Source organism: Varanus komodoensis, unplaced genomic scaffold (genome assembly GCF_004798865.1).
Source record: "Varanus komodoensis strain SLA01 unplaced genomic scaffold, ASM479886v1 scaffold8, whole genome shotgun sequence".
Lineage (NCBI taxonomy): Eukaryota > Metazoa > Chordata > Lepidosauria > Squamata > Varanidae > Varanus > Varanus komodoensis.
Genome location: NW_025336481.1, coordinates 32,202,884 through 32,228,527, shown reverse-complemented (window position 1 = coordinate 32,228,527; position 25,644 = coordinate 32,202,884). Strand labels below are relative to the sequence as shown.

The 25,644-nt window shown below is 44.3% G+C and overlaps 1 protein-coding gene across 2 annotated transcripts; it reads right to left on the bottom strand.

Annotated features, from left to right (window-relative positions):
- Positions 1 to 1,877: 1,877 nt before the first annotated feature.
- On the bottom strand, positions 1,878 to 25,321 carry LOC123036294 (cytochrome P450 4V2). 2 transcript variants are annotated; one of them, XM_044455435.1, is made up of 11 exons: positions 25,060 to 25,321; positions 18,572 to 18,684; positions 15,350 to 15,435; positions 12,600 to 12,790; positions 11,736 to 11,805; positions 10,676 to 10,802; positions 9,601 to 9,792; positions 6,089 to 6,191; positions 5,216 to 5,350; positions 4,948 to 5,127; positions 1,878 to 2,440 (listed from the first exon to the last, which is right to left on the bottom strand). In XM_044455435.1, the coding sequence occupies exons 1-11, from the start codon at positions 25,286 to 25,288 to the stop codon at positions 2,268 to 2,270; spliced, it is 1,599 nt and encodes a 532-aa protein (XP_044311370.1). In that variant the 5' UTR covers positions 25,289 to 25,321; the 3' UTR covers positions 1,878 to 2,267. The 2 variants fall into 2 exon arrangements, with proteins under 2 accessions (XP_044311370.1, XP_044311371.1); XM_044455436.1 differs by lacking the exon at positions 25,060 to 25,321 and adding an exon at positions 24,474 to 24,624.
- Between the last annotated feature and the right edge of the window lie 323 nt (positions 25,322 to 25,644).

The following is a 25,644-nucleotide window of genomic DNA, read 5'->3' as shown; positions in this document are numbered from 1 at the left end:
TGTCTTAAAATTAGATTTCAAGTCTGAGATCAGGGACATCATGCTATTGATCTTTGTAAGCCTCTGAGGCTTAAGGAACTGGTGTTTAGAGTGTTTGAACGGAAAGAACTTCCCTATATCCTTCCCTTTTAGCATAAAGGACAGAAAACAGACCTTATCAAATGGAAATAAAACTAGGACACTCTGCCCTGCTATTTACCTCCCAAATGTTACTGTCATAATCCACATTTCTCTTTCTGTTGTCCTTAAAAGACCAGGTTATAAAGCCAGAAAATCTCTGTATCTGGCTTTAATTCCAAATATCCATGTATTTCTCCACATTTAACCAAGCAAGGATGCATACATATTGCAAGGCCAGATTGATACCTCATGCTCTGAGTTCACACTATGGTGTTTCAACATGCTGAGTGCAACCTGCAATCTAGCTGTGCTCTGCTAAGAACACAAGCAGGCTGCAAAAAAGCCCAGCACAAAGGACCCCAGTGGGATCCTTGGCCAAGGAACTGAGCATACTGTGCAATGGAGGAGACTGGCTCTGCTTTACTCTAGCGGGCACTAGAGTTGGGCACTAGAATTGGGATGAGCCCTTTTGGAATCCATCCCTCCAGAATCTATGGATTTTTCTCCTGCTCAGCCCAGTCCTGCAAAGTGAGTCAAGCCAAGAGGAAGACCCCGGTGACCCCCAAGTCATGCAACCAGCGCCGTTCCCCAGTTGCCTTTCTTGGTGGCCAACCTCCCCTGCTCACTGCAGCAGGTGCCACATCATGGAGGAAACCTGGCAACGAGCACATGCACTGACTGCCTTTCTAGTGGCCAAACTTCTTCCCTGCTCGCTGCTGGTGGTAGTAGATGTGGGCATGGAAGAACGATGCTGCTTGCACAGCACATGGGACTTGATTCTTGGCGAGTACCCAGCAAACCATGGGCACACTTGTCAAGAACTCGGACTCTGGGCAAAGTGAACCAGAGTCTGGAAAGCCAATCCCACGGAATCTGGCATTTTTTCCACCTAAAACATTCCTCATGCATCCCCTGTGGGCACTGCTGACCTTGCATCCTGAGATAGGGTTGCCTGCAGGTACTAGATGAACACAGAAGGTAGAAGATGACCTGATGAGAGGTTCAGTTTCAACACAGGATTACCAATTTGGCTTCCAGGAAACTCTATTGTCAGGGAGAAGATCTGGGGTTGTATCTTATGCTAGTCCTACTTAGAACAGGCTCACTGAAATGAACAGGACCTCACTGGATACAACCCTATGCAAGCATTCAGCCTGCATATATGAGAGATGTAAGAGTGTACATGCAAGTTCCACAGGCAGTATTTCTGTATTTGCTCTCTCAGTCCCTGACTTTCCTACATTAAGAAGGAAAATCTGCAGAGGCTTCCTACTTATGTTGACTCAAGTGTGAATAGAAGCCTTAGTATAAACAGACACCCTGCTTTCTACGCAACACAAGGTTAGGAGCTGAACAGGCATGGATACTGGGGAAGAAGCTTGCACGCACCCTCTCACTCCTAACACCCTTTTAGCCCTCATGTGAACATCCACATAGGGCTTCTGTCCAAGCAAAAATACCAAAAAGTATAATTTTGCTAAGATTCAGTATCTTTCCCACTATGTGTTTTCTTGGGTTCAGTGGATTAGATTCCATTGCTATGTCAGATTATCTTGCCAAGTTTTCAGGGCTGTGTGCCAAATTTCACCAAGAGGACCATGGATATATCCCAGGACCATGGCAAAGGTGTTCTCCAGTCTAAATTAATGGGGGCAGGAGAAGAAATGTGCATGTTTCTGTCACTGCCCGGCTGCCAAAGCAGGACTCCCGTGCCCTGCCCTTTTCATGTTCTATCTGACTAGAAAGCACGAGCCCAATTTCACACACAATTTTCAGAGCTTTTAATTATATTTATACATAATTACACTATTTAAAATCTGCTCCATTCCTTATAAGTATCATGTTGGTTTAAACATAATAATACATACCAAATTTAGATATAGTATAATAAGAAGTATCAACCATCCATTTAGATTTAATAATACAAACTGAGGATGCTAAAGCCAGTTTGAACATTCCAGCCCCTGAACTTGGCTTTTCTGTTGCTTTTTCGTTTTTGGTTAAGACAACTTTGGTGCTGGCTGGTTGTGCATGTGTTTTAACAGTCTGTGTAAGCAATCTGAAGACTCCTACTATGAAAATTCAGAATCTTTACTGGACATGATCCAAGTGCACTGGGATATAGACTCTTCCTGTGGTTTCTTATTTTAAGAGCCAGCAGGTGATCTTCTTTTCACCTGAATCCAGATGCCTCTTTTTGGACGAAGAATCAGTTCTCCGACAGGGCAGAGTTCTGTGCACCTCTGCTTAGTTTGAACTGAAAAGTGCCGCAGGATGGTAGCTAGAACTGCCTTTTCTTCTATCTGTGCAAATCGCTGACCTGAATTGCAAGAAGGGTTGTTGCAGTTAACTACAGCAATAATCAGTATTTATTATTCAACAAGAACGACATGCACTGGCTGATCAGAAGCCCACACAGGATAGAGAGAAAGAGAAAGAAGGGTTATCTGTGCTGCAGAAGGAATCATCTTTAAACTGGAAGTCCCACCTTGTTTTGGTTTTCCTGATGCACAATGATTCCTTCCTGCTCCATAAACACTGTCTTTAATTATTGCATAAGCTTTTTGTTCTTCACCATGGCCTGGATTAGATGTAACAGGAAAGTATGGTCACTGCTGATGTGAATAAGCCTGCACAAGTGTCAAGTTCACTTGCTCACCTCACTCATCATCTGTAGGGACTAGGTTAGCTTCCCCCAAAATACAGCCTTCCAAGGTTGTGGACTCCAAATCAGAACTGGAAGAAGTGGAGACTCAGAATTCTCAACTGAAATACCAAGGCCAGCATGACCCGAGATAAGCCGAGAGGCAGTTGAACTGACAGAGCCAGGCAAGGGCAGATGTAATATGAGCAGTCCCAGTGTCAGATCAAAAGAGCTGACCACTTGAATAGGGTCTGATATCCCTACTGTCTGGCCCAGAAGTTGCAGGAACCACCCTTAAGATGAAATGAATTCTTTTCTATAGGGAATATAGGAGAAAGATTCGATTTGGAACCAACTTTTTAGCATTAAGCTATATTTCCATACTAGCTAGTATTCTGACTTCACTGGTTTCTTGTTTTAATTATTTCTACAATACTCTTCTTTTTTATTAAATGCAGTTTTATTTTTTCTTACATTAAAGCCAGTTTTAATACAATAAAGTCTGCAGAGACAAATCCTGGGTTGTTTTGACTAACTAGTATTTAATCTAATACAATGCCCCAAATTTCAGTTTCATGGGCAACTGTGGTTTCTTTCAAAGTGGAAGTGAATGCTTCTGACCACTTCTTGCATGGATGACAGAAGAGAAGAAAGGAAGGAAGTGAATGTTCACTTGCTAGCTCATTCATTCATCAAGAAAACTTATGTATGAATCCAATCATCATCCCCAAGGCTTTGTCCTCTATAAAACACAACTAGATTACAGTCAATTTATTCAAAAGTCCCCTGACTCATAGTCAGAATGCTAATTCATGGTTTATTTAGTCCACACTTTTTTAATGCATAGTTTGTTGTCCTACCAAAGGTTTTTCTGGCAAAAGAGCAAACAAAAATATGTTGTTTTCTCGGTCCTTGCATTGTTTGTTTCCCTGCTCTTTCACCTGCTCCTTCTTTACATCCCAAATGCCTCTGTGATGTTGTGGAACAGAAATATAGAATGGCAGGGATTTTATAGTATTCTTACAATTGTCTCTAGCCTGGTGAAACAAGCCATGAACAACCATGTTTCTACATTCAAACTCAACTGGTCATGGTTTGAACAATTCCGAGTTTACAATACAACATCAAGCCATGTGTTCTGAGATGTTCATAGATGACAAATCATGGTTTGTTAGTTTGGCTGCATTCACACATCGTGACAACCCAGTATTACCCACATCAAGGGTTAATGTTATGTATAAACCAAGCCATACACTCACTGGCAAATAAGTTTAGCCTTACTCCTAAATTCTTTTCAGGCAGGGGATTCTTTCACCCCTTTCTTTACCACAAGGAAGAAAGATTCTATGATGGTATCCCATGAGCCAGATGCTGTACAAAGGAGGAACTTGTTTTGCTCTCCAGAATAAGACTGAAATGTCAAATATGAATACATTTTTCAGTCTTGCTCTAACTGCTAAAACAAAATTTTATTTTGGAAGATCTTACACAGGAACAGAACACGGGATGCTTTGGCATTCAGAAGGTATATGGGGCTACCCTTGAAGACAGTCCGGATACTTCCATTGGTTCAAAATAGAGCTGCCAGGCTGCTGATGGAGACTGGGCGTTATGTTCACATGACTCCTGTCCTCCATCAGCTTCACTGGCTTCCCATTGAAGTCTGGGCCCAATTTAAGGTGTTGGTGATGACCTACAAAGCCCTAAACGGCTTGGGTCCTGGTTACCTGAAGGAGCACTTACGTCCATATATGCCCGCCTGCCCCCTAAGATCAGCGGGAGAGGCCCTTCTCCGGGAACACTCCGTGAAGGAAATTAGGAGGGTAAGTACTTGGAGGAGGGCTTTCTCTGCGGTGGCGCCCAATCTATGGAATGCGCTCCCCAGAGAGGTCCGCCTGGCACTGTCGTTATTTGTTTTTCGGAGCCAGGCGAAGACCTTTTTATTCAAGCGTCATTTTAACTGTTAATAGTATTTATTTATTTTATTTTTTGGCCAGAGCAACTTATTTTATATTGTTAACTTGTTTTATATTGTTAATTTATTGTATTTTAATTGATTCATTTGTAAGCCGCCCCGAGGCTTCGGCGAATGGGGCGGCATAGAAATTTTCTACATAGATAGATAGATAGATAGATAGATAGATAGATAGATAGATAGATAGATCTTTTACTTTTATACGTACCAATGCAGTTCCTGGGCCCAGCAGAGAAAGGTATGTAGGCATATGGACTCCGCCCAGCTGAATTCTCAGCGAAAAAACGCTCCGGTTTAAATTCTTCAGGTTCTGGGAAGACATCGGGGTCTCTATGCAGTGCATAAGGCACAATGACTACATCGAGCCCTTTAGATATCTTATATCCTCCTGCCAAGAAAGAAGGCACATGCATGAGGGAGATACCTCACAAGGCAAATTCTACAGCAGCAAGCTTAGGTGTGCTCAGGCTACTTACTTATACAGCAGTCGTCACTCAGAGTGCGGGAAAATAAGGGAACAGAAGGGAAAAGGCGAAGAGCTTCTTTAACAACACATTCCAGATACCGCAGTTGCTTCAAATCATCCAGCGTGATGTGATGGTCAGAGTCCCCTGGTTAGATAACAAGAGGCAGTCAGAGAAAGATACACTTCATAACTAATACAACGCTTACCTTGAACTTGAAGGTTCTGATAGATGTTTTAAGGTGACAAAGGTATTTTGGCTCTGGCCCAGTTACTGTTTCGAACAGAAGTCTTTGGTCAATATGTTTTCCCAGGCCAAAGAGCATAAGATTAGCCTGCACTGATGCTGCAAAAACCACTGCAGAAAGAGCTTTGGTGTAGGGAATTGCCAGCTACTAAAGAGAGGCTATTACAGCAAAGGATTCCTGTATCTTCCAAGCACATGAAGGTGGCTTAGTCACCTGTAAGTGGGGAATTGGGTGCAGTCCTTTGACAGTCGCCTCAACTCAGGGAACTGAACTTTGCTGGGCACAGGGCCAGAATGCCTATAGATCACTGATCATATCTGTAACAGAGTCAGCTGCAAGCCTTTGAAGATTATTACATTGCATTGATGATATGCAAAGCCAGTACAAATCTTTCTGTCATAAATATTAAGGACAGTGGGTAATATTCATGAGTACATAAGGATAGACAGCTTCTGGCCCTCAAGATGCTTTGACTTACAGCTGCCATCAGCCTTAGCCAGTGTGGCCAATGAGGAGGGATGATGAGAGCCCTAGGCCAAAACATTTGGACGCCTCAACTTACATGGAAATACAAGAGCATACGAATAGCATTCTGCCCCCAGTTGATACTAACATGTCCAGAAGAAAAAGAAACATACCCAAAACTTCATCCAATTCACTGTGAACTTTTCTTTGGATTTCTGGATGACATGCAAGCAAATAAATTGCCCAGGTCAGGGCAGCAGCAGTAGTATCATGACCCTAGGAGGAGAATTCTGAAAGTCTAGCTTTTAATAATATAAACATTGGAATGCTTAACTCTTCCAGGATCTAAGAACGTATCTTAAACCCTTTGACACCAGCACCAAGTTTTGTTCAAGATAATACCCAATTGGCAGGCACCAGCCTCCTGCACAACACTGCATGTTTCAAATGTTTATACACAAAGTTTTCCATATTTCTGGGTAATGACAAAGCAATGCTCCCAAGTCATATCTGAGGAGGCCTTGAGAAGATAATGATAATGTCAGTAAGCACAAGTCCCAGGTTTTAGAGAACCTGGCAGCATATCACAGTCAGAAGTTGTGATGTGTTGTTTCCTAGTGCCAGTCCTCCTCCTAAAGCAGCATGGCATGCTAACTAGCTGAGAACCCCTTCGCCTTACACTTTCTGGCATTCCATAACTGCTTACAATGCTCTGCTCCTGAACAGAGAGTCTTAATCTACTGGGACCTTGTCTGTAGCTGACAAGTCCCCTTTTGAGAGTTTCTAGATCTTTCTCTTGAGTCAGTGTCATTCCCAAGAGCTGGGAGATGATGCCACCTTCTGCTTGGACTACAAGCTCTCCTGCTATGGTGACAGAATATTGAGAGTGTCTGTGAGGGTCCTGGCTCCTTGGCCAGTTTCCGGCCAGCTCCGGCCTGACTTCTCCAGGGCAGAAGGCCTCCTGAGCCAAAGACTAGCCTTCTCCTGCTGAACCAGAGTCCTGGCCCAGAGGTAAGTCCTCCTCTTTTCAAAAGATGCAAGTCTAGCTTTCATCAAGGAAGACTAGCCTTGCCTGCTGATTTATTTTTGTTCCTTATTGTATCTTGTTCTAAAGGCCTAGACCTGGCAAACATTGATTTGAATGAACTAGAAAGTCCCCATGGATACCCCATCTGGGGTGGATCTGCATAACTAAGGGCCACAAACATGCCACATTCATTGTACTATTTTCATTCTTCTGAATAAAGGGAGGTGGGGAAACACCCAAGGTTTACTTTGCAGTTGTCACTGGAATCTGGAGAATCCCATCTGAGCCAATGGCAGTCAATGAGCTGAAGTCATTTTTTCCACACCCATTTCCCTTCCTAGGTCTACTTTAAACTGTAAATTGAGCGTAGCTGAGCTTCAGGGATTTGGAATATGGTGGATTACGGCTGCAACAGCCTCAGTGCCTCCAATCACCACCAGAGGGCAAAATAACATGGTCTTGCTAAAGTCTATCTTTCACAGTATGCTCTTATGCATGGCCTCTCCCCCACTTAATTCTTGGCACATACTCCCAGAGAAGAGTGTACAGGCTTGTCCTTCAGAAAGACTGTGCACACTCACACAATCCAACACTACGCGTTCCTGTTTCAAATCCACCATTAAAAATAAAAAAATTAAAAGGTGCATGCCAGAAATTCTTTACCTTGCCTCCACTCTTGTAACAAACACTGGAGAACTAGATAGGCCATATAATGGAAGTGAGAATCTCCATCCACAGCAGGACTGGGAGAACCTGTGTCTGCCCAGGGGCCAAATTCCCTTTCATAAAACATTTGGGGGCTACTTTCCAGTGGGAGAAGGCAAAAGCAAAAGGGCAAGGTTGTAAGCAAAAGGTGAAGAGCCAAAAGTAGCAGCATGTTTCATCTTAAAACTCTGTACTGAAAATAGCTATGCCCTAGAGAAGGCATTTCAAACAGTTAGAACAGGAAAACAGATGCATAAAACTGGGAAACTGCTAAATGATGGGTGCAGAGGAAGGGGTAATGGCTACAGAAAAGAGTGTGGTTATCAAATGAACCCCAAAGGGTTGGTTTAGGATCCCAGGAGAATCGCGGGTGGCTGGTGCTTCTGGAGCTTCCCCTCTAGTTTAGGAGCAATTTCAGGTATAGCTCAATACATCGGGTTTTTACACACATTTTGCTCAGCAGTGAATATGTGTTTGACCTTGCAGTCACACTCATTTCTAATAATATACTTAACTCAGAACTGAAAAGCTTTATATTTAAGAGCAATATTGTAGTTCCCACGCTTGGGCCAGAAGAAGAGCAGCATTTTGATGCACCAGGAGGAACAGGAAGCAGTTCTTCCCTATTGATCCTGGACTTACGCATTAGATTTGGCATGAATAAATTTCCTGTGCCCCATTCTCTCAGTCTAATCTAGGTCACCAAAATTACCATTAAGAATGCAGCTAGTGTTATCCTAAGGGAAATAGGACAACATACAAAATCTGTAAGAGTGCATTCCAGATGCAACCCACATCTGCTGTGGTATTAAAGTATTTGTTAAATGTTGTAAAAACTTAAATAATGAGTTAAAGAAAGAATGCAATGAGATAACTAGAATTGTTTCAAGCTCCTTACAGAAATGGTGTGATGCAAATTTAACAAACGTTACAGCCCTAAATGAAATATGCCTGCCTGCATTTTGAGATCCTCTTCAGAGTCCCTTTTCTAGGTTTGTGCCATTTGAGCAGGTGGCTAATGGCAACAGAGCATCTTCAACAGTGGCACTCCAATTTAAGAATGCACTCCTCAGATGCAATAGGCAAGATCTTTTTTGTAATCCTAAAATATATCCTTATAAAAAAACTCTTTTTATCCTTTTAAAATTCTTTTTATTTCTTCAAACTGTATAACTTTTTGAGTAAACATTTCAATGTTTTTCAATGTTGTTCAAAACATTTCAATGTTTTTGTTGTCCTGTTTGATTTGGGGACTGCTTTTACCAAGCTGTCCTTATCAAGTTGCTTATTTTAATGTGACCATTATTTGAGGGGGTGTTTTGTATTTTCTCATGAGCTGCCCTGACCATATTGATTTAAGGACAGGCTAAGGCATCAAACAAATCAATAAATAAATTGATTTTGGGAAGCTACCGATAAACAAGGTATCTTCAAGTGTAAAGGACATTAATAAGAGATACCAAAACAGTGCTTTAGGGGTTTCAATGTCTTTCATGTTACGATCCCCAAAATGACCCCACAGAACCACTATTATGATCCCCATATGGCAAGGGTACGGACCCTCAGGCCCAGGGTACCAAAGCAGGCTGTCCTGGCGTTCCAACCTGGCACCTCCGGTTAGTCCCATACGCTTCCCTTGGCTCTGTTCCCTTTCCCTCCCTGGAAGTGTGTTTCCAAGTTTTTGCACACTTTACCCCTCTTTGAAAGTCTGAGATACCTTTCCAGGGGCTTCACTACCAGCTGTAAGAGCTTGAGTTAAAAAGGCCTTTGGTACCCTGCCCTGTCCACCACTGGAATTAGGCCCTTTAAGAATTTCTGCTTTGGTAGAAAGAAAGTTGGGCCAAGGGTGGGGAGGCTCAGCTAAGCCCACCCAGTGGCTGTACAGTCAGCAGAGAAGAGATTCTGGCCCACGCTACAGTCATTCAGCCATTACATCACAGCATCAATCTGTACCTCAAACATGAACGTATCTACTTCCTCTCGAATGTCCATGTAGCTTAACTTCTTCCCATCTTCATCAGTGGCATTCAGCAGCACATCCAGAAAAGCTCTTCTTTTTTTGCCCCACTCTTGCTCACCACTGCCAACAGATTTGTTCTTATGCTGCTCTTCTTTTTCGAGCTCTTGAACCTTTTCTGCAATCACCTTAGATATTGAAAAACAAAACAAAGTATCATACACCAAGTCGGATCCTCCAGTGTGTGCACAGTGCAGTGCTCTGGAAACTGATTAGCTGTATCTACTTATCTACTTAACAAGGGACTTGTGCTGTATGCATTGCAAACAAAGCACAGATCTATTAGCGCTCGCACAAAAGGTGTCTCTGCCCTGCAGTCCTGCATACCCGGGCAACTTAGATCTATGCAAATGCACTTAGGTTCAATACCAGGCTGTAGCTCATTTAATTTCTCCATGAAAAGTGTCAGGAAAATCATGCACCATGTGAAAGTAGCTATCCAATAGGATAAATCTAGCAAGGCCTCTTTGCGCGCTGCACTGAAGAATGAAGTGACAAGCCCTTATGGAAGCAGCTACTTGAAGCTAGCTGAGCCTGATTTCTCTGATGGGCTCAAAGGAGGCCATCAGCAGGAAATCAGTTTTGAGAAGCCAGACAGGTAATTTAGGAACTGACATATAAGTAGTTGATCATAAGAAGGAAAAGAGTTTTCTGGAACTAGTAAACCTTGAATGCATTCCAGCTTTTCAGTATAGACAATTCTGGTGGTAGCATTAACGAATCAGAGCCACTGAGGCCTGAGGTCAAATTCCGACTCAGCCGTAGGGTGTGCTACATAACCTGAAGGCTGAGGGTTCTTTTTTCTCAACATAACCTAACTTGCAGGCATACAGTGAGGACAAAATGGGAAACCCCCACAGATGCCATCTTCACGATGAGATCCTAATGTGGCTGATGAAGAGATGGAATCACATCACAGGTCATGAGGCCTGGGAAAACCGTGGTTGAATCTTGGTGGAAACAATCTGGCATTTTTGTCCCTGCACCATTATGGAAAATGCTGCCATTTACGCGATCCGTGAAGTTGTGAAGTATCTTCAGATTCCTGGAATGTTCTCTTCCTTCTGAGAAGAAAAGGTAAAGGAACTCAGGCCAAAGCCATGGGGTCTTCTGTCTGTGATGAATCAAGTCGCCCATCCTGGGACAACAAAAAACAGTGCTCTTCATCCTTCAGTTAAAGTCTTGAACATTACAAATAGCCTGAATTTCTTGCTGCTGGGCTGAACAAAATGCAGCATCGTGTAAAAGGAAAGATGTTTAAAAAACAGTTTACACATCGTGAAATATGCCGCACAGCTGGACTGGTACTGAACTGGCATGCTGGAAGAGCAGTGAAAACCCCTCTCTCCACACAGCCAGGTTTCCCCATATGCATTGGACTACAAATCCCATCATCCCCCAGTCAGTTCAACACACCAGGTAACAGAAGGCTGCACTATGAAGATAGCCTTCACTGTGGAGTGGCTTCTGCATAAACACCAAAAGAATGTAGGGTTGTGCCCAGTTTTAGTCCTACTATAAGTTAGGTTAATGCCGGATACAACCCCTGGAAATCCTTTCTCATGCATTCTGCCTCCAAGCATAGGGAGCAGGGGTGTGACCCCATATCAACCGGCTGCCTGTGTGAGTTTGGCACGCAGACAACCAAGTTCATTCTGAAGGTCAACTGAGCAGAAAATGAAGGGCTTTTTCACCAAACAACCATCTAGTAGACGGCATCGCTGATCAAACCTCTACTGCGGCATGAGATAGCCCAGGCTCAGGACCCACATCTGGTCCCGCTGGGGTCCCCAAAGGGACACTTCCCCTTCCCAAGGTCTCTCCCCTTCAAGCCAATCATGAGTCTGTGATTTCCTAGCTTTTGTGCAGTTTTCCCTCAATCAAAAGATAGAAATACTTCTCCCAAGTCTTATATATTGGTAGTAAAAGATTCACAATTGGTGGGGGGGGCACTTCTTTTGCCTTTAGCCCCACCCACCAGCAGAATGTAGCCCCCAAGAACTTCTCTTAAACTGACTTTGTCCCTTGAGTGGAAAGAGGTTCCTCACCCCAGCTCTCCCCTTATACATACCTACAGACAGTCCGGACATACTCTGAATCCTTATTGTTTTGCGCCCCTATGCTCTTGCCCATTGCTGTCTCTAAAAACCGAAGAGAGAGAGAAGTCGGTACAAGATGCCTTCACCTATGAAGTGACAATGGGCTATACAGTGGAAGGCAAGGAGCTGCCATAGACTGAGTGGTCCATCTAGTTCAGTATTGTTGACACGGACTGGCAGCTGCTTTCCAAGGTTTTAGACAGGGTTCTTTTGGAGCCCTGCCTGGAGATGCCAGGGACTGAACCTGGATCTTCGGCAGGGAGACCAGGTGCTGATCTGCATTGCCAGTATGTTATGAAGTACTCCTGTAACTCATCACTGTGGCCATTAGCCCTGTGCAGGTGTTCTGATGGCAAAGGATTTCCTATTACAAGGAGGACAGCAACCTTGTTCAATCAACCTATCATCCCCTTTTGGACCTTCCAGCTTAACTCAGGAAGAATAGACTAAGGAAGCAAAGGGAATGTACATGGGCACAAGACATTCCACTCAGAGAGTTTCTGAATGCCTGAGTAGGGCTAATCTCTTCCAGTCCTCCCACCGCCCCTTTCCCCGAGTTCGTGCATTAATGCTTCCCTGGATGCACCAGATTCCTTTCTCTGTCGAGATTTTAAGTCCCCATTCTTGGCCATGCATGAATGAATCAGCATTTACAGAATACCAAGTCATGACAATGAGTTTAGGAAGGAACGCACCCCAGGTAGATTACACGCGGCTCTCTTTTACCAGAGAAACCATTTATTTGATCATTTGTCAAAATCAGCTTCATTTTTGCAGAGAGGGAATTCTTGGGCTCCAGGTCCTGCAGCAACCCATGAGTGACCACCAGGACTCACCACAGATTATATCAAGCGCACAGAGTGCGATATACGGAAAGCAATCAAATGGCTCTTTGTCCACGTGCTCGTCAAGTTTCTGAACAAGGATATTAGCTTGCTTGTTCATCACCTCAAGAAAATCAGCCAAGATGGTGAAGTGAAAGGTTGGAGTTAATATTTTCCTTCTGGACCGCCATTTGTTTCCAGTGCTGTAAAACAAACCATTTAAGAAACAAAGCCCCTCACAACTAAATTCTGCGCAAACTGTGTTTTGCACAGGGTGAAGGATGCAGTGTTATCAGGGTGGATAACAGATTGATTTAAATCATGATTTAATTCAGTAATAAGACTAGATTTAAATCATGGTTTTCCACATGCCTGCCTTACCCACTGGTACAGGAACATTATTAACATATTCCCAAACTGGGTCTCTTTTACATCCTGCTGCCATTATAGGTTTTATCCTCCAGGGAAAGAATAATATGATAAACCTTAGGCTATAAGCAAAAAGATCCAAAGGTTTATGGAATATGGAATATCAGAATTTTCATTTTCACTGCTGCCGCCCCCCACTTAGATTCTTATGCAGATCTATTCCACTCCCAACAAGCATTTTCTATTCATTGAATTTTTGGAAACTTAGCACTTAAGAGGTGAGGGATTGAGTCTGTGTAAACGGACTTGCAAAGGAACAATGGGATTAAGGTCTTTTTCTCAACTCTGTGTTTATTTTATAACATGTTTGCTCTGAAGAAAAGGCATGCGATCTCTGCAGACACAAATTCACAGTTTTGAGAACTGTAAAACCAAGCATCTGTGCTAATTATCTTCTAGACAGAAAAACTGCCCAATTATCTTACAGAAACCTCTGGAAGAGCAGGACATTGTGAATGGATTAATGGAATTCATTTACCCTAAAAAAATTTAAACATTGCATGAATATTAAGCCACATGCTACATAATTAAAAAACTCTTCCTTATTTCATGATGAATAACCCTTGGACTATAGTGTATCTTAAATAGATTTTTCCTCAAAAAGCATTTTTATTTTTTAAATCCAATTTAAATTTAAAAATCCATTTTTTCAAATCACTGATTTTTATCCACCCAGAATAATATGCACGCTTAGACAGAAAATACTTTCAGCCCCACCCAGCCAACAAAGCAGGGTAGGGAACATTGGGAGTGGAGGACTTTTCTGTCTAAACAGTCCTAGGATGGCAGCCTAAGGGCAAAGTACTATGTTGTGTCCTCAAGGATGCTAAACTGCAGAACTCAGAGGCTTACAGTCATCACGGGGCAGAAGGAGAGGTAGAGATTATGTTCAACTCCCCACTGTGCTGCCTTACACTTTTCATTAGATGGGCATCTAGCTGACAGGCTTTGGAGCAGGATGGAAGGCTTCAGTAAAGCTCATAGCCTAGCTTCTCCAGTCTCCTTGCCTCCCTGCCCCCCAAAACATCCCTTTCCCCACTTCTCCAAGGTCACTGTCCTGAGCTACAAAAGCAGCTGGAGCCCCTTTTTCTGTGCTGGCTGCAAGGGGAGTGTGATTGGATTTCCAGTACCCTGCCACATCTGACCTCAGATCTGGGAATCTGAACTATGCTATGGTCCTTCAGATGCTGCCAAGGTACCACAAGATTGTTCCCTAAATGTCTTTAATAACGTTCATTATTGCACAAACAGTTCTCAAAACTCCCTCTTCCTGCTCTTCTCCTCCAGAATAGCCAACAGGAGGAGTATGGCAGCTCACCCTTTTCATTTGGCTAATCCAACTTGTTCTGTTGTCCCAACTCAACCTACAGTGGTTAATCTTAACTATGGTTACAAGCAATCCCCGGCTTAAAAAGATAGTTTGTTTCAACAAGCTATATTTAAAATTAACCACAATTGACCATCAAGACTACAGATTAAACTGGCTCTCCCTAATCTAGCGCTCTTGAATGTGTTGAATTGCAACTCCCGTAATTCCCAGCTAGTAACTCCCACAATTCTTTGATCTATCTTCAGTATTTAGTTAGATTATAAATAAATTATTACATACAGACATATTATAATATTATTTCAGTGAAGATAGTTTAGGCATCTTGATTTTCAGTGTTAAAAGAAACAGGATATTAAAAAGATGAAGAAGGTAGAGTTTGAGAGGCTCTCATGAGCCTCAACCTGTTTCCACCACCCCAGCATCACACACTGCCCTGGAAGTGCTATTATTTTGAATGCCTGATGTTTTCCAAAGCCTTCCAGCACAGGCAGAGTATGATTACCATGTGAAACATGAGTTCTTGCTATGCTGGCTAGGGGTTTATGGGAGTAATAACCCAAAAGATAAACAACTGGCTCAAGACCATCAAGGCAATTAGTGATCTAATTAGTGCTCTGTATGCATAATTACTAAGAAGCCCATTTCTCCCTTCAGTAGGATGGAGGAAGTTGGGAGCGTGCCAGTGGCAAGCCAACCTCAGGGGTGTAGCAATGGGCCCAATCCCACTTTGCAGTGATATGTGCAGAGCAAGTGTGAACAGGACTAATGGCTCAACCAGCTCTTCACAGGCCAACTCTGTTTTCCCAGCCTGATGCTTCCTTGATATTCTGGGCTCAAATCCCAGCAAGCCCAACTCACATGGCTAATGCTCAGGAATGCAGGGAGTTGTAGTCCAAAGCACTGGGAGGACAACAGGGTGAGGAAGGCAGAGGTGGACTCCGTTCCAATGGGCATGGGAAAAATACAATCTACACAAACACACCCTAGGTCCATTTTACTTTACCTTGTTAGAAGTCCTGTGCCAAGCCAGGGATGAAGGAACTTGTATAGATAGGGTTTGTCTATACTCTTTGAGCTACTCAAAATGACCTGCCAAGAGATGAGACCAAAATGAAAGATTTCTGTGTTTATCTGTTACATTTTGCCTTAAAGGCCAACTATCTGAATAAATTTTGCCCAAGTTCAAAGTGATGAATAAGCAGCCTTGACAATTAATACTCAAAGTGGTACTTGTGACATTGAGCAGCATCTTTAACTTAGTCTTTTTTTTACAATCTGCACAAGGTAAACCAAACATAAAAGAAATTATGTGCTCAGTATAAATTGTGCAAAACAATTTATTTTGCATACTGTATTCTGGGGTGGATTTATTTTTTACTAGCGTACTTAAGTTACAAGCTAGTATAAATGGGGATTGCAAAAAACCTTAAACACTGTGCTGAAGCCCTGCCTCCTTGCTGGGAGAACTGTTATCCTGAAAAGTCTGTCCGCAGGATCCAATCGTGCAACTAGCTGAAGACATGGGAGCAGGATCATGCCCTCTATCCCACCTCCAAATCTCCACACATTGATCCGAAACTCTGACTGGAACCCTTTGCACCTAACAGGGTCTCTGTGCACAGCTGGTGCTTTGCTGCTGCTTCCTCTTTACTGCTAAGTTTGTTCTGGGGCCAGAAAAGGTTTCAGGGAGAACAGGCTGCTGGGAAAGAGGAAGAGTCCCATCAGGGCTTTGAGAAAACAGCAGCACTTCAGTTGCTTCCTTCCTCCCACCCTCTCTCGCAAATGCAGTGCTGCTTCCCCATCTCCTCCCCTGCCCTTTGAACAATATAAATTTTGCAAACCCTTTTGAAGTTTTCCTTATGGTCTCCTCCACCCTCTTGCCTCAAAGAACAACTAGCTGCAATGCATGTCTCAGAAGTGAATCACATTATCTTCAATGGCCTTAAACAAAGTCAAACCACAAGAGACCAAGTGGGAAAGTCAGAATGGGAGAGCAGCTACACCGCTTGCTTGGGCGAGGGAGGTGGGGTTGATCCTACTGGCTTCACCACAAGGGGCAGAAGACTAGCAATTTCCGTGATTTTTTGCAAGGAGGCAAGAGGAGCTCCGTTTTTTAATGTATCCTCGCTTTCACATAGCCAACTGAGGTTAAAAAACAAACAACCACAAAAGCGAATGAACCTTAAAGGGCCATTTCCTCACACAGAACCCTTTCCAACTTGTCTGACTTCTCCGGCAATTGCATTTGAGTACGGCACACAATGATGTTTTCAACACCAAGCTGCTTTCACCAGCATGTGCCCCAACTGTGGTAGCTGCTTTTTGCATAAATACCATGAGTGTGCTCCCTCGTAAACCGAAGGGGTACTCCCAAGCTCCCTCCCAAGTGTTCCTTACAGAAGGTGTGGAGGGAGCAGAGGCATATTATGGGATGGGGGAACAATACAACTGCACTGCATGATTTAGATCTTGTGTCCTGCATAGGAAACAACTGCCCTCTCCCTGTTCAATTTGGCAGATGCCCATCATTTTGCTTCTTTCGGCTGGATGCAGTACTTTGCAAGAGATGTATGCGTCAAATTCTTGCAAATAAGTGTACCCTACTTTTAAAAAATCGGGCAGATATCAATGATCTCAATAACATTTGTTAAATGAAAAGAAACAACACTCAACAACACACAGAGGACAAGCAATGCTTAAGTGAGGCTTTGAAGGTGGTGGATCATTAACACAACCCTCATACTGATCATGCAAAATAAAGGTCAAGGTTTTTGGCAGTCCAAAATTGGACAAATATTTTTTTACCTTCTCATCTTTACCTAACCACTCTGCTCATGTTAGTAACATGACGACTTTCAAAGGATTTACTTCCAGCTAGGTATGCATAGGACACATGAACTGAAGAATAAGCACAATGATTTCTGAGTAAACTTGCATAAGAGTATACTTTTTGGACCTAATGCCACTTGTATTTGAGAGAAGATGAACTTTACTAAGATATACAGAGTGAGATATATTTACTCCATCCTCCACCATAAGTTTAATAAGATCTACAGAGCATCATCCATTGCCATGTTTATCTCCATGCAGTACCTTGAATCAGATGCCTCTCAACTCCCTTCCCTGCCCTCCAATATCAGAGTTAGCATACAGCCCTAAGGACTAGTAGCCATTGATAGCCTTCTCCTCCATGAATTGGTGTAGGTTAGCAGTGGGTAGAAGGTACAACTCCAGATGTTGTGGACTGTATCTCAGCAGCTGAAGTCCTGAAGACATATCCTCTGGAGATACGTCTTCTGCCCATCCGTGTCTTAGATCACCAAACAGAGGAGAGCAGGGGAAACAAGTGTGTTGAAAAGAATCTTCTGATCTAAGCTACTAAAAATACCAGTTGTGAGGGAACTTGGAAAGGAGAGACCACCTGCTTGTGGACTTCCTGTGAGCAGCTGGTTTGCCACTGTGTGAACAAAATGCCGAATGAGATAGATCCTTGTACTGATCCCATGGTTCTTATGCTCTTAATCTATGCATGTGCCAAAGTTCTTCCACAGTGCAATGATAACCAAGATGAACTTAAAACAGTCCTACAAAACCTGGAAAACAGCCCAAGAGCCAAGGTACTCCTTCCAAAGGCTTAGTTGCCTGCCTAAACTGTCAGAGGAGGAAGAGGAGGTTGTGAAGCACCTGGAGCACCACAGTACATTGCTGTTGGGTTAAGCTCGGCTTTGTGTGTCAGATCTTATTTAGCTCATTTAGTTTTGTAGATTTAAATTGTCTTCATGGTTCGAAAGACCAACTGTCTGAACTCTCAGTTCATTTTTAAAAATATGACATTATTTATCAAACAGTTTGGAAGTCATTCTGTTCATCTAAATGGGGTGCATGGAAGTGATATTTGCATAAGGTTATAGTAATACAAGAGACTGCTGGTTTGTTAAACAACTACAATGTCCTCATACAAACTTGTGCACAATTCCTAGCAATCTTCAGTACATTCCTTAACAGACTGAGGCCCAACATTTTATAAATCTCACCAGTTGCAATGTAGATGGCTTTGCACATTTTTATTACCATTCTGTACTTTTTTTCAAAACCTAGGTCATAACCTACGTACAGTAAGATAGGATTAATTAGACCCAGCTTATGTTACTTACTTATGTTCTAAATCAACAGACTTAAAATCATCCAGTACATTCAGTAAAGTCTAAGTCAGACAGACTCTCACCTCTACGGTTTCTGCATGATATAAGATCAGAAAAGGAAGGGGTCCTATCCAAAGCTTTACCAGTGGCATATTCCGGAATTCCTCAGAGTAATGCATCAGTTGCTGAAAGAAGCCTGGAAAACATGCATCGTGTCTGAAAATGAGAAATTCAGAGATCCTACATCTACGCTAGCTAAAGTGGCTTGCATTAATTCTTATGAGAAGGCACATAGGGTGACCCCAGGGTGGAGAAGGCTGCTCTGAGCTAAGATCTCTAAGGAACCCAGCAGCCACATAGCGGGAGCAGACATTTGATCATGAGTGCTATCAGCAGATAAGCCCCTATCTCAGCAAAAGGTTTAATTTATGTAACATGTTTAATTATCCCCTGTGAACATCATAAAGACTTGTATCAACCTTCAGGGACAGAGCCAAGGGTCTGCTGACAAAAGCTTCCTGGACTTGTCCTTCCTTCAGTTCACCACCACCCTCCACCCACTGCGACCTCAGCCATGCACAGAGTCGTTGCCTGCACGCTCACTGGCCAAGCAAGCGAAGCGAGAGCAAGCAACGTGGAAATACAGGCCAAAAGAAAAGAGTTAGGGAATATCTAAAAGGAAGAAATACAGAGAAACTTAATACCTTTGGAATGAAATGGGCATGGTATGGAATGGGCCTCCATGGAAGGGGGCTGAAGCCCATCAGTGAGGGTGTTTAAGGATAGGCTGGACTTGCACATGTTAGGCATGTCATGAGCAGAACTGGCTGGAGCTGGGGGTCAGACTAGATGGCCCAGGGGACCCTTCTGACTTGCTCTGTTTTCTCTGTTTCTATGTTTCTACACTTGAAAAGGGATTTTTTTGACTTTAGTAATAAGAATTCAAGGTTGTTGGCCAGGGCCACACAACAAAAAAGAACTAAAAAACTAATTGGAACAGTCAAGGATGAAAGAGGTAAAAATGTAATTTAACAAAAGAAAAATTTGGACTATTTTATTGATTTTATTCTAAGCGATATGCAGCTGGAAAACTCTTGATAGATAAAATCAGGTTATAGATCATAGATCCTCAAACTATGGTTCCAGCCCACCATGCCCATTTATCCACCCCGCCTGAGAGGTTTTGGACTCGCTTGGAGAAAACAATTTCCGAGCAAGTCCAATCCCTCTGAGCTGGTGCAGGCCTTCTCAGAAACTGAGCAGAGAGAGCCAGCGCATGCCCAAATTGCAACAGCTCAACCGCACATGAGCTGGCTCCCCCTCCCCCCATTGCATACATATGCAGACCAGGAATGCGGAGCGGGAAACAGAAGAGAGGCAGGTGGAAGAGAAAGAGAGACGAAGAAGATGAAGAAACTAAAAAAGGATTGAAAGTAAATAAAATAAATCCATTTTTAATTATGTGAGCCCTGGGACAGCCAACCGCCACCTTGCCGAGCTTTGGGGCAGCCAGCCACCCCCCACCCGCCGCCACTGCCTTTCAATGGAAAAAGTTGAAAAAGTTTGAGGACACCTGTTATACATGATTCCATTTATTTGCATTGTAAGTTTTTTCTTTTTAATTTTGGTATTGATGTGTTTTTGTACTGTATTGTATTGAACACTGTGATATTATTTAGCAAAAATTTATAACATTAAAAAACAAACTGGGAGCAATAAGAGACAGGCTCACTGATGGACATTTTGAGGACATCTGCTAAAGGACCTAGAGCTGATATTTTATTTCAGCTCCCACTACCCCAGCCAGCATGGCCTAGGGTCTAGAATGATAGGAGATGTAGTCCAAAAGATCGTGAAGGCTTGAACTTGGGGAAGGTGGATGTATACAATTGTTTGTGGCAGGTACTCCCTACCCTCCTGGCAGGGGTAAGAGTGACATGGAACAAGTCACCTCTCCTTCCACCCAATGCCCCTGAATACTTCGCCCTGCTTTCTGGGCCTGAACAGTTCTGGGGTTATGCTGCAAGAACAAAAAGGCTTTTGCCACTTGTTCCCCAAGAAGTAAAATTAAAAATGCTGGTGAAGCAAAGAAAGCTTCAGGAAAAAACAAACAACCAGGAATGGATTTTTTAGGGGAAAGGTTTAGGTCAAAGCCTATAAGGATTCAAAACTGCATAAAATTTCCATAGATTAATTTTATATGCAATTTAGAAATATTGATCGATTTACATTTCACAGAAGGCAGAACCAGCCAAATAAATTCTCATTCAATTCAAATCAAATGAATCTATTAAGTTGATCCAGACATTCCCAAAGCAGTAGCTTTGGCTGTAGCTAATGGAGAGGAAGGGTTGACCTTTGCTACACTCTTCCTGGAAAATTGTTCCCTGCATGTCAATTAAGGTGAGAAAAAAACTCTTCACTGGTGATACTTGACAATTAGGTCTCCAGAGAACAGGGCAGTTTAGCAACATAGTGTCCCTTTGTATTATCTAATGTAAGTGCCTCACATAGCAAAACAATTCTCAAATATCCCTGTACAAGAGACTATAGTATAAACCTGTTCTTGCACATGGGCAAGGCAATAGCAATAGCGACATGGCTAGAGACAGAGCAAATGAAGTGTCGCTAGAAAACACCCACGGAGCTCATGATTGGCATGTGATATGAATCAGGGACTTGTCCTAGGACTTTCACGACTCAAGCCACAGCACACAGGTGAAAGCAGAAGGAGGCTTCCCTCTCCCTACCTCAGCATTGATTTTCCTGACTAAACCCTTCCCCAAGCCCTGCTATTTGTCCCACAAGACAAAAACATGCAGATTTTTTTCCATGTTGTAGAAATGACAGCTGTGGAACAGGAAGGAGCTTCAATCCACAACGGTGTGGTGGCCAATGGCACAGCAACTGACCCCATCGACACCCCTGCCTGCTGTGTGGAGAAAATGGACAGGGAGGCATTTTTTTTCCTCTCTCCTAAGAATGAAATTCAGTGTCATCCCATGAAGGTGATCAGCGGGAGATTCAGGACAGATGAAGGAAGTTCATCCTCCCATGCTCCTGTCGAGGCTCTGGTCGAACTGTGGAACGGAGAGATGACCAGGGCTGTGGACACGATCGCTCCTAAGCGTCCTCTCCCACCGGGCAGAGTCCGCTCTTCCCCTTGGTATACACCTGAATTACGGGCGATGAAGCGAGTTGGGAGACGGCTAGAGCGTAGGTGGAGGAAATCACGGGATGAATCTGACCGAACACACTTGAGAGCCCACTATCGGGCCTATGCTGTGGCGGTGAAGGCGGCGAAAAAGAAGTTTTTTTCCGCTTCCATTGCCTCCTCACAATGCCGTCCAGCGGAGCTTTTTCGAGTGGTGCAAGGCCTGGTTCGCCTGGGTCCTAAGGAAGATCCGATGCCACCCTCAAAGGCCCGCTGTGACGACTTTGCCAGGCATTTCAGGGAGAAAATCGCTCAGATTCGTCACAAGCTGGACTCCACTAATGAATCAGAGGTCTCTCAGGAGTCGCCAATGCCACCGTCTGGTCCAAAATTATTGGAGGAATTTCAATTATTGCGGCCCGATGATGTGGACAAGGTGCTTGGAAGAGTACGTCCCACCACTTGCCTATTGGATCCTTGCCCATCTTGGTTAATAAATAACTCCAAGCACGGGATTGGGACCTGGATTTTGGAAGTGGTTAACGCTTCTCTGAGGGAGGGTTGAGTGCCTGCCCCTTTAAAGGAGGCGGTAATACAACCGGTCCTGAAGAAAGCGTCACTGGATCCAGAGATGGCCACTAACTATAGACCTGTGGCCAACATCCCGTTTCTGGGCAAGGTGTTGGAGCGAGTGGTGGCGGGACAACTCCAAGCACTCTTGGATGAAACTGATTATCTGGATCCTTTTCAGTCCGGCTTCAGACCCGGGTACAGTACTGAATCTGCCTTGGTCGCCCTGTACGACGACCTGTGCAGGGAGAAGGACAGGGGGAGTACATCCCTGTTGGTTCTTCTGGACCTCTCGGCGGCTTTCGATACCATCGACCATGGTATCCTTCTGGATAGACTTGCGGGATTGGGGGTTGGAGGCACTGCTTTGCAGTGGTTCCGCTCCTATCTCGACGGTCGATTCCAGAAGGTAGTGCTGGGGGACCATGTCTCTACGTCATGGCAGCTATGCCATGGGGTACCACAGGGCTCCATTCTATCCCCTCTGCTATTTAACATCTATATGAAACCGCTGGGAGAGGTCATCAGGAGGTGTGGGCTGCGGAATCATCAATACGCTGATGATACCCAGCTTTACCTCTCGTTCTCCACTAATCCAGGTGAGGCAGTGGCTGTGCTGAACCGGTGCTTGGCCGAGGTAAGGGAATGGATGAGGGCCAATAAACTGAAACTCAACCCAGACAAGACGGAGGTCCTGTTGGTTGGCGGATCGGGTTTCGGAGAGGGTGGATTTGACCTGGTCCTGAATGGTGCAACACTCCCTCTTAGGGATAAGGTCCGCAGCTTAGGAGTACTCCTCGACCCGGAGCTTTCTTTGGAAGCTCAGGTGACAGCGGTGGCGAGGAACGCCTTCCTTCAGCTTCGGCTGATTAATCAGCTGCGCCCCTACCTGGAGTACGACTGCCTGGCGACAGTGACACACGCGCTGGTGACTTCCCGCCTAGACTTCTGTAACGTGCTTTACGTGGGGCTTCCCCTGAAGACAGTCCGAACACTTCAATTGGTGCAAAATAGAGCTGCCAGGTTGCTGACGGGGACGGGGCGTTATGCTCACATGACTCCAGTCCTCCGTCAGCTTCACTGGCTTCCCATTGAAGCCCGGGCCCAATTCAAGGTGTTGATTATGACCTACAAAGCCCTAAACGGCTTGGGTCCTGGCTACCTGAACGAGCGCTTACGTCCGTATATGCCCGACCGCCCTTTGAGATCTGCGGGAGAGTCCCTTCTCCGGGAACCCTCCATGAAAGAAATTAGGAGAGTAAGTACCCGGAGGAGGGCTTTCTCTGCGGTGGCGCCCAACCTATGGAATTCACTCTCCAAAGAGGTCCGCCTGGCACCGTCGTTACTGGTTTTTCGGCGCCAGGTAAAGACATTTTTATTTAAACATCATTTCAATTGTTAAAACATATGATCTGGCCTGGGCAACTTCTTCTTCCTTCTCTTTCTCATCCTATATTTTTATTTTATACTGATAATTTTAATTTTGTATTTGTAAATCAATGTATTTTTTGTATTTTTATATTTAATGGTAATTTATTATGTACTATTGTATTTCAATGTATTTTATCATGTTGTAAGCCGCCCCGAGGTTTCGGCAAGGGGCGGCATAGAAATGTTATAATAATAATAATAATAATAATAATAATAATAATAATAATGTTGCATAATTCAACTACCTAATTTGCTGTCATAAGATTGCCAGCAATCTGGTGGCTTTCCCAAACCTCTCTTTCACTGTTGGACTCTAGTTCCCTAGTGTCAACATCCAGCAGAAGAACAAAGAATTTCAAAGCTACAGAAAATCAAGGCCCGACGGCCATATTAAAAGGGCAGCTACTTTTGCACTAGCAGTTCTAATTCCCCTGTTATTTGTTATATTTATATCCTCTTTTTCCTGCAAGGAACCCAAGGCAGCTTGCATATTTTCTTTCCTTGAGTGGGAACTAGAAACCTGCTCTCCAGGGTCCCGTCCAACATCCTAACCGCCACACTAGACTGGCTCCCAATGCCACCACATGTACATTATTACAGTCTGTGCAAATTAATCTGAACTAATCGCACACCCCATTCCTAAGCACAACTGATGAGCTGTCCATACTTCACCCACAAATATGCACTGCTAGAATGAAGGAAAGCTCTTTCAAAAATGTAGAGGTGTTAACAGAAGTTAAGGTAGAGACTAATCTGCACGTGTGGGGAGGTTTTGGCTGTCAACATGAGCCCAAACACTGGGGGGAGAGTAATCTAATCCAGAACCACACCTCAGCTGTCCTTAAGTGAATGCAAGAGGATCGGGAGCCCATCCTTCCCCAACCCGGTGCTCTCCAGATGTTTTGGAATTCAAGTCCCAGCAGCAGAAGCCAATACAGCCGATGTTCAAGAATGCTGGGAGTCCAAGTTCCAAACCTGAAGGCCAATTCAAGTATCTTCCTTTACTGAAATGGAATAGGAAAATTAAAAAATGGCTAACACATTGTCAGGAAAGAAATGGTACTGAGATCCAGAGAGACTCCCGGGGCAATTCTGCGGACGTAAACAAGCTTCCTTCTGCTTAGTGAGACTGACTCTAAGGGAAGGGGGGATGGGACTGCAGTCACGAAAGCGCTTCCTTGAAAGGCTTTCACTCTGCTGCTTTTGAGAAATGTCGCTAAATTTTATGAATTTGTGCTTGCGAAGCAGCCATTTGCTGTGCAGCAGCGTGATCCAGTAACGGACACGCCGCTCTGAGGACTGCTTGCAAGCGTTTGGAAAGCCTGGAGTTTCCCCTGCTCCCCCTCCCCCCAGTTCATGCAAAGGACCCCACTGGAGGGCGCCGGGGCTTCCGGGAGGGGGGCACGATGCCTTTACCTTCCCCGTCGCTCTCAAAAAGTAGGACGTTGCCCACCAGCGGGTAGCAAGGGCTGATCCCCGGGACGATTTTCATCTCCTTCCATCGCCAAGCGTAGTCCTTCAAGAAGCGAACGAGGCGGGCAACCAGCGGCACGACGAGCAACGCGGCCGCTGCACCGACGACAGCGCCCCACCAGGAGACGGACCCGTCGCCGGACTCGCCGCCGGCCCAGATCTGGAACCCCATCGGCGCCTGTCGGCTGCGGCTGCAGCTGCAGCAACCGAGCGCCGAGTGCGCTTCCCTTGCTTCGCGAAGGCGGTTTGTTTTGCCGCGGAAGCACGTGGTTGGCTGAAGGCGGGGCCCGAGCGCAAAGCGAAGGAAGGTCGTGGCGGAGGAAGGGCCGGCAGCTCACAGTCGAATCCTAGCGGAGCTCCTCGTGAAAAGCTTTGCAGGTCTACTTAGAAATAAGCTCCATTCAGTCCGATGGAACTTACTCCCAGATGAGCGAGTACACGGTGCAGTCCTAGGCAGATCGCCCCAGGAAAAAACCCCACTGAGTTGAATGGGGTTTACTCCTAGGGAAGGATATAGATGTTAAGACA

Coding starts and splice junctions, on each gene's coding strand:
- LOC123036294 (XM_044455435.1), bottom strand. CDS start 25,288: ATGGGGTTCCAGATCTGGGCCGGCGGCGAGTCCGGCGACGGGTCCGTC. Junction 5,128..5,215: donor GAGTGACGACTGCTGTATAA/GTAAGTAGCCTG, acceptor CTTTCTTGGCAG/GAGGATATAAGATATCTAAA. Junction 2,441..4,947: donor TGGGCCCAGGAACTGCATTG/GTACGTATAAAA, acceptor CTTGCAATTCAG/GTCAGCGATTTGCACAGATA.